At 35.9% G+C, this 12366-nt stretch overlaps 1 protein-coding gene across 3 annotated transcripts in view; it reads right to left on the minus strand.

Annotated features, from left to right (window-relative positions):
* The window catches only part of LRBA (LPS responsive beige-like anchor protein), a 418626-nt gene that overhangs the window by 122433 nt on the left and 283827 nt on the right, over positions 1 to 12366 (minus strand). For all 3 annotated transcript variants that reach the window (XM_064450320.1, XM_064450319.1, XM_064450321.1), the window contains exon 44: positions 11420 to 11532. In XM_064450320.1, the coding sequence (XP_064306390.1) occupies positions 11420 to 11532 (113 nt within the window). The remainder of the gene's footprint in view (positions 1 to 11419; positions 11533 to 12366) is intronic.

Here is a 12366-nt window from a genome sequence, read left to right on the forward strand (position 1 = left end):
CATCTCATCTAGACTTGTGTTTGTATGACAAGCCATTAAATGCCTTTCCATTACATGATTTTGAGGCCAACTGTTTATACTTGATTATAGCATGAGCTGTATTTGGCCAACCTGCTTTCCAGAAAGGCATCTGACTCCTGAGTACATGGACAATCTGCTATTTTTGTTGGAAGCTGTTTCTACTGATAATTGTGATCCTCATTCTAAAAAATACATACTTCAGTTCGGCTATGAATGTACTGGTGTCTTACTAAAGAAATGTTATTACGCTTCTCTCTGACATATCACAGAGTCTCTACTTACCCAGTATTTTATGTATATAAAGATACTTGTAGACTATAGACTTTTTAATAAACAAAAGAAATTGAGTTCTTCAAGTCTTTAGCGGTTGGACTCAATGATCTTAAGGGTCTTTTCCAACCTTAATGATTCTATGATTCTATGATTCTAAGTCTTCCATTTTAAGGCATTTCTTCCAGCCTTAACGTTTTTCTGCAGCCTGCCCACTTACCAATGTATTCTGATATACAGATATCTGAAATGTGTTCAGTCGTCCAGTGTTAGCCCTCTCACTGTCGTAAATATGCCGACTGCTGTATACTCTGCTGCAATCTAACTGCAACTGCATTTTTAGAGGATTGCTTGTTTAGTTACTTTATGCATTACCAACACATAATTAACTCCCAGAACTAGCCAATACTTGTAATATTGTCAGTGGGACTTCCTGAGTATAAGTTCTTTTTCCCAGACAGATATAAAGACAAGATGCAAGGGTTTAATTAAACCCAAACTTTATTAACTCAGGTCAACTGGGAAATATCTGGGAACAAACTCCTGTAATGTAGATCACTACTCTTTCATCTGTCATTTTTGTGTTTGAGAACAGACACAAAATGCCATACCCCCCTCTGGACCTATTCTCACTCTCTGCTAGAACTCACCATTCTTCCTCTCAAAAAACTGAGCACTGCTTTCTTAAAAATTAGATCCTGCAGCTCCCCCATCTTCTTTAGAGGGCCTCTTACCTTTAATCCATATCTAACTCAAATTCAATAAAGAACTGTGTCCCCCCCAAAAAACCCAACAAACACAATTATCTGCTTAACTGTTTGGACTGCCCTCACTGATCACCTTGAAAATTTGTAGGGAGAAGGGAAACAAATAGGACAATAATGTAAAGCACGTTCTGAAGAATACTTGCTGTTCTTTTTATGTTGACCTAAAACTAAAACCATTTTCAAGTACAGATAAGACTTGCAAGCAAGCAAGACTTCATATGGTCCACAGAGAACAAACAAACAAACAGTCATAATTACCCTAGCTACAAGCAAAGAAAATTATACCTTCTCATACAATTATGTTGCTAGATTCATTGCTTCAGAGAGCAATGCAGAACAAATAGAAATAGGCTCAAAAAACCCCCCAAACAACTAGACCACCAGTCATCAGTGGCTGCTAAACATTACTATCTAATTTATTTCTCTAGTTCACAACGTAGTTAAACTTCTGGCTGCCAAACCTGGGAGGTTATCTGAAGGGAAGGATGATGCTTTACACGGCCTCTTTCTTTTCTCTTTTCACTAGGCTCCTGCTGCTCTCTGCTCAGAGAGGCAAGATATTGAGCTAGATGAGCTTCTGGACTGGCCCCTCTCTTAACGACTTCATATTAAATGACTCTGCATCTTCCTACATTCACGGGCTGGTGCACATGATACAATAAAAGCCAGTCAGGAGCACTCCAGTACAACAAACTTGCAGTTACTTTTACATGCAAATGATTTTTTTTTTTTTTTGCTTAGATATACCTTCTTATTCACACTGGTGAAGAAACACAGATAAATGCCTACCAACCACCTCACTGAATACTTGCACGCGCAGCTTAGGGTGCAGACAACTATTTCCCAGCAGCTCCTTTAACTAAGTGACAAGTGTAACCAGCTGACTGTGATCAGCGTTTTTATCAAATGTAAGATCCCTGGGCATTTCCTGATACACTGCATGAGGGATGAAATTCTGCAACACTCTTATCTCAATGTTTTCTTAAATAAATCTGATATAATCTATACATACTAACAACACTGAGCTTTTTTATGTAAACGTGCTTTTTAAAATAGTTGTTGACCCTTACAAGCCTTCTTTGAAGAGACACTATTTAGCAGAAATCATGCCATGAAATTTACCACATCACATTATGTTATAAAAAATTTTTAAAAGCTCAATTTTCTATTCTAGGGAAACTGAGAATTCAATAAAGGGCTGGAATAAAAGCAGACAATAGTTGTGTGCATGCAAATCGAAAGTATTTGTACATATGGTTTATTATTTTTTAAGATTTAGGGGTTTTTATTTAGATTTTTTAAGAGCTCACACATACCTTTGAGACCACAAGAACAGTCAGGAAAAGCTGATCTAAAGGTGGTCTAATAAACAGAATGTCTGAACATGTCAATATAAATAATATTTAATGGTGCAAAACACAGAAGATTCCCAAAGTCCACAGTTCAAAAATGGATTGTAAACTAATCTTAAGCATAAAAAATGAAGAAAAACTTTGTTTAGAAATATTAGTGTTGTTTTATATGTATATATATATATTTATATATATTTATATGTATATATATTTTTATATATATTAGTGACAGGATACACCTCAGGTTGTCTAAAATCTTGAAAGAATTTGAATTTAAAGGAAAAATCACCATGCCTCCATATTACTAACAATGTATCAAATGCTATTACAATCACCTGTAGCAGATCCCAAAACAATGCACTGCTGAACTGCAAACTTTTAAACTTAACTAAGCACACACACACTTTTCATAAGGTCTAATCAATTGTTCAGCACAACTGAATGTGTCACACACTGTATTTGAGGTATTACTACACCTTAATACTACTGGGAAGGCACACTGAGGAGAGCTGTTTTGTGCTCGTACACTTCCAAAAGGTCAGGGAGAAAGGAAGTGGCATGTCCCTGGGAATCACGAGGAGAAATCAAGCTGCTTGCAAGCGGTGAGGAGGGTGTGGCATTATAGTTGCCTTACTTAGAAAATAACCCTGCCAGCCAAAAGCAACCATTTGCGTGTACTATCCATGACATAATCTGTCAAGTGAAAGAAATCCCCGCATCATCTTTCACTTATTTAAATTTTTTTTTAAAAAAAATCCTTTTATGGATTTTGAGAAAAAGGGTTTAGTGAGAAGCCACATGCACTTGAATCATAGACAACAGGAGATTAAAACATTCTCTTTCTGCCTTCCCTTTCCAGACCATGCTTCTCTGCCAACACATCATACAAGCCACTGTCACAGAAGACAGCAGCCATTATACCTAACACCAGATCTATATAAGTCAATCAGAACTAAAACCATAATACTTTTGGCTTGTACTAACAGCACAGGACCTCAAGGTAAAAGCTGACCCAAACTTGCATTTTCTGCAGATTAATCACTGTCAAGGCACACAAAATATACATTATTGTGTATCATGTGTAAGCATCAAGCCCTACAAAAAGAGCAGCAGCAGGCTAGAAAGATGTACTTGGGAAAGTTTTTTACTGTAATCTTTACTGTTTCATAGAACAATTACATTCAAATTATATCGATCCTGAATATAAGTAGTCAGCTAAGAGCCCATCAATATGTATTTTTTCACACATGCACTGCTTCGCTCCTATCTAAGGTGAATTCATCCATCATTTTATCACCTATTTCATAAGGTCTCCTGATTAGTCAGCCATCATCTTCAATACCATCAACAGATTAGTATTGTCAGAAAGGTTTATCAGCTCCCTCTTCATCTTCTTTTTCAGATTACCATATATGCTGAACAGTAAAAAGTACAGAAAAGACTTTTGGAATGTCAGTGACCACCCCACTTTGGAAACTAACCTTGTGTTTCTGATACTGAGGCAGTTCCAAGTGATTGGCTCGATATGGTATGTAAATTATTTTTTCCTAATCTTATTAGACTATTCAACTCAAACTTTTAGGATCATACCCTCTTCTCCTAGTGATCTTTTCCTATTGATTTCCTTCATTTGATTCACACTTTCATCTGCTGCTATCTGAGTTTGAGACATCACCTGATGTGTCCATCAAAGGAAGTCCACAGCCTGAGAACCACTTTAAACTCCTCCTTAAACAAATATTATTGTTGCTATTATTATTATTACTACTAGTAATGCATTTTCTCTGAGTGCTATTTTTATACCTGGATTGTCCTTTGACCCCAACAGGCTTCCTACTCCTAGGAGTTTGATAAATTCAGTTTTAGACAGCTCCCGTTAGGTGAGATAAATCCCATCCTCATTTCCAGTATGAGTGAAATTTTCAACTTAGCCACCATCATGTTTGTTCAGAAATGTGAATTACACAGGTGTGTGCTGTAGCAGCTCATAATCTGCTAGAGTTCAAATGTGTGAATATAAAAAGGAAGAGAGACTCTATCAAGAGAATAACATTCCCTTTACATTAGGAAGACAGAAAACACACATTTAAAATGTCTATGGCCCCAAGACGTGTGTGTGAAATTATTTTATTTTGATTGCTAGTGCATTTTATGACCAGACATGTGTCCCATGGTTTCATGTGATCATTTAAAAGGCCATGAATGTCCCTCAGTTCATCTCCAATTAGAAGACGACATATGTTCAGGGCATCTAAAATTGAAACAAGATCAGGATGGACAATAACATTAGATATAAACAAAGAATAGCATTTTGAATATTCATTGTTAACTCTGAGTTATTGTTTTTTGTGTCTTTGAATATTTCTGCATTCCAAACAATACCCCTCCTTGAGGCAGGGGAAGATTAAGTTTATTAGGTTTATTACCAAAATTATTCTTAATGATACTGTAAACTAGGTTTTTGCTCTAATACCTAAATAAATAATTTTAAAAATGCTTGAAAATAATTAAGTGATCCTAGAAACTGCTATATGCATCTGAAGTGCAAAGAGTATGCTTCTTGTGACTTCAAAAAATAAGCCTCTGGTGGGGAAAAAAAAAGAGAACAGGGAAGAGAAAGTAAGAATGGTAGCAACCTGCACTCTCTCATCCACTTATATGTTCTTTAGAGGAGATGGTTTGACACAGAGACTAACCAACTAATGACAAGGAAAAAAAGACAAAGATATAAAAGGATGGCTATGGCACTGTAATAGAACAATGGAAATTCCCAGAATATTGAAAAAAAAATCTGTCTAGACTAAGAGTAGAATTTCAAAAAGCACATTTTGATAAATCAGCTCAGAGATTTATTTGGGTTAAGTTTCAGTCCTAGCGGGCCTCTATAAGAATTGTGGAGGAATAGGCATCTAAACATGCGTGGAAAACATGTTTATTCTGAAAACGATCCTGAGAAGGATGCTGCATGAAGCTCAGACCAACATATCTGCACCAAAATCTGTCTTTGAAAGCGAAGCAAGTGGGTATCAAGCAGAGATCGATACTAAAACCCAAAAGAGCCAGAATTGTTTCAGACGCAGTAAACAGTATAGTGTCTCCAAGGATCATGTCTAAGTCGGGCTCGACAACCCCATAACTACTTCGTTTAAGCCCACAAGACTTCCTCGTGGCTGTTCCCGCTCCCCGGCAGCAGGGCCGGCGTGTGTCCCGGGAGGCCCCTGTCCGTGGTGCTGAACGCCGCCGGCGGGGCGGGCAGGCGCGAGGACGCGCTCTGGGCCGGTGCCTGACCATGGTGCTGCAAAGCCAAGCTTGGGACTTGGAAAACAGGCGACTGTAGCAGATCAGCCACAGACCATGGGGACCATTTGCAGCTTTGCCTCCTAATTTTGGCAAATGTGCTAAAGGGACTGATACAACAGATTGACTCAACTGTCAGAAAGGATAATTGAGCAATTTTACCATTCACAAAAGTCCCCGACAGAATCTGTCTGAGGGTTACTGGCATTTGAGAGTCTCATGAAATCACTTTTCTGCCATTTAGAAATGGGGAAACCTTGCGTTGTTAAACCAAAACTTTTTATGGGAATATAGCAGACTACTCAGCACTTTACTTGGTGTGATTTCTAATTCCACAATAGATTTTCTGGCCCAAATAAAGAAAGCCCATAGTAGTCTGAAAATTATGGCACTGTCCTGGGACGTGAACAAGAGAACTTCATACTCTTGCACAGCTTCCTTCAAAGAGGGACTTCACTTTTGACTTCTTGTATCTCAAGCAAGGACCCCAATCACAATTACAATTCCTCCCCCACCCCCCATCCCTTTTAGTGCTCTCTCTTTATATTCAAAGAGGACAGATTGGGAAGAAAGGGTCTTTGTTCTCTCAGCTAGATTTTCCTCTTTTATGGTTTACTAAATGGTACCAACACATGCATCCCTAAAAATCAAGGTAGTGCTCAGAGTATTGCTTCCTGTTTGAATGCTTCCCTTCCCCTAAAAGTTTCTTTTAACACTGTCAAATGCCTAAATCTGTTTATGCCTTTGCACAAAGAGATACGGAAATCAAATGTACATCTACAGCAAGGTGATAAACCAGCTTCTGTAATAATTTCTCTCAACTGTTCCCTATTCTGCATACGATTTTAAAGAGGATGGAGTGTCCCTCTCCTCAAAGAAGCACGTTGCATTTCATAAAGAAAGCATGATAACTTGTTACCTGATAATGAAGAGAATCTGATAAATACACTTTATACTAAAAATATCAAAATCCATAACAGACTAACAAATTAATATTAAAAAATATGTCTCCCTTTCAGACATCACTGCTTCAGGCTGACTGTAGATGGGGGCTGGTCTTGATATCTCTACCACTGTTTCTTGAGGTGGTGCAAAATTCTAGAAAATATACGGGACTTTTTCTTAACTGCCAGGGATTCTGATACAAAGGTTGAAATGTACTGTCCTGGTTTAATCAGGGATTCAAGTGAACTGCCCTGAATGGAAAAATACTTGTACCTTCCTTCCGAGCTTATCCTCTCTGGCTTTGGAATGCTTTTAAATTAAGTGGTATCTTTTGTCACAGGTACAGATGACAAATTTACTGCCTGAAATACCAGTGATGAGGCAACCAGGGCAGAAGCTGAGCCCAGCAGTGTCAAGCATCATAGGTTTCAGTGCCTAAATTCCAGATGCAATTGCCTATCAAAATAAGTCATCACTGCTGCACCCGCTGTTGTTAGTTCTCACACTGTTCCTCTCACCTTCTTTTAGTGTCCAATTTTGGAACATGCTTTATGCTTAGAAGGGCACTGAGTCCTTCTGCTGAGTTTATCAGTTTTAACTGGTAGTGACCTGCATTGATTTCGTGTCGGAGCATGAGCTGAATAAAACATAATTTTCATTCCCTACATGAAAAGCACTGGTTCACAGAATGCCTGTACAAGTGTTAATGCCTCTCTAGACAAAACGATTTCTTTAAAAAATTTGCAGAAGTATAACAGGTGCACATCAAAACATTGGTTACTTGCTATCTCTTTGCCAAGGGGTAACAAGAGATAACTAAGCAAATTTCATGCCCATCCCACTGTGTTTCCTTGCAGGGGAAAATATGCAGCACAAGTTATATGTGCAGTAAATTTGTGCTCCTGAAATGGGCACCCTGCAACAGAACTCAGGCTGGTATGCCAAAGAACAGTCAACAGTGAAGTTTACATTAGAACAACAAAACTAGTCTAATTTGTCATGGTAAAAAAATCTATTATTTCTCTTCTGTCAAAGTGTATTTGATATCAGTGGCTCCCACATACCAGTTAAACACCTCACTTCACTGAAGGTGAGAGCTATTTGTTGCTTTTGCACACTTGACTGGAAAAGAAGTCATTATGTACCTAACAGCCACTGTAAAATTGATTATGATGTAGCAAATATTGCATGAAAATAATAAAAATTAAAATAAAAAAATTATTATGTACCCATGTAGCTATAGTGAAGACAGAAGATTTACAAAGAGCATAGTTTTCTTCTAGCAGTGTCAATTTATGCTCTTACAGAAATTTTGTGCCTTATGAAAAAAAAATTGTCAACAGCTACTTGCATACAGCAAGATCTTGTAACAAACTTTTGAGAGTATAAAATCATGCTTTGCTATCTCAGTATTTTCCATGTATTTTTACTTCTTTTTTTAAATATTATCCAAGTCTAGAAACACAAGCAATTTATTGCTTCCCCTGAATAAAGAAAAGGGGAAAAAAAAGTGCTTTTGAATAATGTAAGGAATGCAGAAAATGGGACACATTCTGGTGGGAAACCGTGTCTGCTGTATATATAAAATATCTGCAGCTGTAAATATAATATGCAGTACTCATTCCAAACCATAGTCACCTCTTAAGAAATAAACACGGGAGTCAAAGCAGGGTAACAGACTGGCAGTGCACTCCTGGCCTTTGTCAGGAGCGTTTGTGAGGCTGACAGTAATAGTAACCACAATCCGTTTCAGTTGCTTTGGTTTATCATTGTGTGACTGATGTTCAAAACAGCGCCATAAGAAGCTGCTTAAATGAAGTGTTGGTTTAACCTATGCACAGCAGTTGTTTAAATCTATACTAACTGTGGACTTCTAGCTAATATATTAACAAAACTGTTATTCATATTTGACACTTTATAATTCCTAACCTTAACTTGCAATTTCTTAAAGAAAAAAATTCTTCATTTTTAATTTTCTTAGGTACCAAAAAAAAAAGTAAAAATATTGATCCGATATTCTTTCTGCCAGACCAAAATCAAAGCTTTCCTTTTCTTTTCTCAGTGGGAGCACTGAATCGTGATGCGTTTCTGGATGTGGATAAGGAAAAGAAATAAAGTGAAAGACTGTTAAAAAGTTAAATGAAATATCTTCAAATATTTTTAAAAGCTTTAGCAGTGCAAAAGCACAGATATGCTACAAGACAAAATTAGCATTTAATTGGAAGCATTACTGCAAAGATAACAGTACTATAATGGAAATATCACAAGATACGTGATATTCAAACATTTTCATAGCAAGGTTTTTCAGATATTTGCCACGAATTCACGATCTGACACTAAAGCTTAACATTTAAACTACGCAGAGTTTATACTGCTAGAAATGCCTGAACAGTAACCAAAACTTGAACTGCTGTATCTGAGACAGGTATGGCATAAAGACTTTTACTGTGGATATGGGAAGGACTGGCATTCATCCAGAACACCAGTTACATTTCCAGAGACTAAGACGCACTGTCTGATCAACAACATTTAACAGAACATAAGGGAAAATGCCTATTAAATATACATGTTTGTACAAATATCCACTATTCCCTAACAACAGAGGCAATTCTCTACTGATCACCTGTTAAAGACTAAAAGCTCCCAAGAATATCATGTTATAGGCTTAAATAATATTAATGAAACCCCTTCTACTCACAATACAGTATAACTGACATCTAATATTGCAATAATTATTTCCAGTATTAAGTTCATAGTTTTCAAACATATGATTGAGAAGGTTAAGTATAGACACAGATACAACCTAAGTAACGTCCACTTGGTAATGTCCCCTCTCAAGTACTCAAGAACTTCAAGTATACTTAGGAATCCTCACAGACTACTTTCATGAACAGAGTGATCCATATAACCAGTTACCGTTAATAAAAAAATGCACAGAAAAAGAGCGGGTTTCCTATCCAATTTCTTAATGGAGGCAAAAGCAGTACCTAACCTAAAATGAGGAAAAATTGCTCTACACTACACTGGGTTCTATTTCAGGGTGGAGGAAGAAAGACTAGGACTAGAGCACTGACTCAATTGACCAGTTTACAGATTAAAATACAATTAAAATTAAAAGGACATGCCTCAAAAGTATAACAGCTGGAGAACCCTCATTTTTTTTTGTCCTGAATGATTTTAGCAATGACATCATATATGCAGAAGTGTCTTTTAACAAAAGTTAATGGAAAATGAGGTTGCAAAAATCATGTCATAATCAAGGAAGTTATTAATAATTAATACATTTCATTTGTGTACTAATTCAAGCTACCCAGAGCTGTTGTAACTCATAAGTTTTCAATTTTCACTGAAGTATAATTCACAAGTGTAGTGTAGGTTGGTGATAGGTATTTTTAGTTGTAAACTACCTCCAGATATTTTTTGGCCTGGGGATTATTAAGAAAGTATTTATTAAATTCCACAACAAGAAATTATTTTAAAATACTATTTACCTTTGAAAGATTTGTTAAAATATAAAATATGTGTAGGTTTATCCATGAATATGGATTTGTGTCAGTCAGACATTCTGATAAAGCATAACGTTTATGACCTATTTAAATTAAATAACACTATTAGAAAATGTTACAATGACAGTACCAGAGTATGTCTCTGCTTTGGACTTAAAGACATTATTCCTTCATTTTTATTTGTACCTACATATACACATACAAAAGGTACGGTACAGTCTTCAAATATATATTCATATATGCATATATACACACATGCATATCCACATATAGACATATATATATTTGATGACGAAACCATACCACTTTTAAGGTTAAAATAACAAATCTCTAATAAAAAACTTAATTTTCTAGAAATTTTCACAGACCTCTGTTTAGCCTAATCAATTGCAAACTGCAAGCAAGAACTTATTTCTTTGGGCATTTTTTGTTCTATCAAATTACCAATTTGCATGGAAAACCATTGTAAAAAACAAACTATCATTAAAATACATTCTTCACCTTTCTACTAAGTAACTATATTGCTCCATGTGCCAATCATTTCCCATAATACTTAGCTTTTAGAAAAAGATCCTTTTTGATGATCAGTGCACCTACTCTTTGTAGGAAAAATGAGAGACGCTTCTGCTTTGTAAAATGAAATATTCCTTTCTTGGAAAAGATTGAGAGAGAATAATCACATTCTATAAAGCTTTAAACAAGTTGTATAATAATGCATACGCATATGTTTGTCTGGGAAAGAACCTTAGAAAAAACAAGGCTACTCTGCCAGAAAGCAATTGTTAAGAAAAGTTGTTAAAAACTGACAATGTCTGTCTGACAAAAGATAACTGCATTACTTGTGCGTACCTGAAGGGGATACACAGAGGAAGTGAAAAAAATAAAGTTTCTGCTTATGGGAATAAGAGCAATGATTTAACAGTACTTAAAATATAACAGTACCACAGGCTTTGCTACTAATAAAGCACAGTTCTCATGAGGAAAACAGAAAATTACTTGGCTAATTTTTAATCTTTAGCAGCCTCTGAGAGCACCATCCATTAACAATTATTAAATTGATACAAACAGAAGCAATAAGAATACATCAATAATTCATTTTTCCTTAATCTGATCCCTATTATCAGCATATGTATATAGAAATGAAACGCTGTAAATGGTTGTACATTTAACATTAATGTATCAAAAGCAGCAGAAAACATTAACAAGACTGAAAGCTGTGATAGATACTGTAGAGAAAAAAGGTATATCTGATGACAAATACCTTTGACAAATCCCTGAAGTTGCTTGGAAGTGTAAGGTCCAACTCCTCTGATTCATAGTTAGTGATAACCCAAGGGAAGACAGGGTACTGATTTAAATCATTGTAAGTTCGACCTGACAAACAAAAAAACCCCACCACGAATTAGAAGAGTTATATTTAACTAAAATACCAATCTCTAAAAGATACAACAATATAACTTTATGAGCTCTTCAAAGGAACTGTAATTTATTTCAGATCTTTTACCATTTCATTATTCTACTTTGCTTTATTGAAAAGGATAATGAAAAAGTTCACAAACTGCTAGTATTTAATTTAAAACATTGCAGCCCATTTCACTTTAATTGTAAACTCTTTTGCATACAGTAAGAGTGACAGATAAATCCATTCATTTTCTATGCATTTCTCCTTTCCTTGTTTATGTCATCTTGTCTTCTGTTTCTTTAAGGTGAAACCCTTCAAATATGTTGAGGGAATGACTTTTGTTGATACTAAAAATTAAAGCAATATTTTTACACACTGTATTAAATTCAATATGTGAAAGCAGAATGAACCATCTTTGGATTTTAGAATGAGAAATTATGCAAGTAATAACCATTTATTCTAGAGAATTCACTTTGAGGGGAATTCTTCCTTGACCACTGACCGCTTATGGATATGTCAACATTTACCACACGTGCACCTTCATGCATCTGTAAGATGGAAATAATACCCTTCTTCCAATAAAAACAAAATATTCAATTAGAATAACCGTATATCGTACATACACATACACCACATACCCTGGTTTATAATTTTAAAATGCATCATTTTTACACAGATCCTGTCCTTTTTTAAGATATTGTTGCAGAAGATCCTTCATTCATACCACCTCCAATCAGTATGTTCTCAGAATTTGTCTAGCCTAGTCTTAAAAGTCTCAAAGGACAGGTTTTCACTTCTCCCCAGGA

Source organism: Phalacrocorax carbo, chromosome 4 (assembly GCF_963921805.1).
Source record: "Phalacrocorax carbo chromosome 4, bPhaCar2.1, whole genome shotgun sequence".
Taxonomy (NCBI): Eukaryota; Metazoa; Chordata; class Aves; order Suliformes; family Phalacrocoracidae; genus Phalacrocorax; species Phalacrocorax carbo.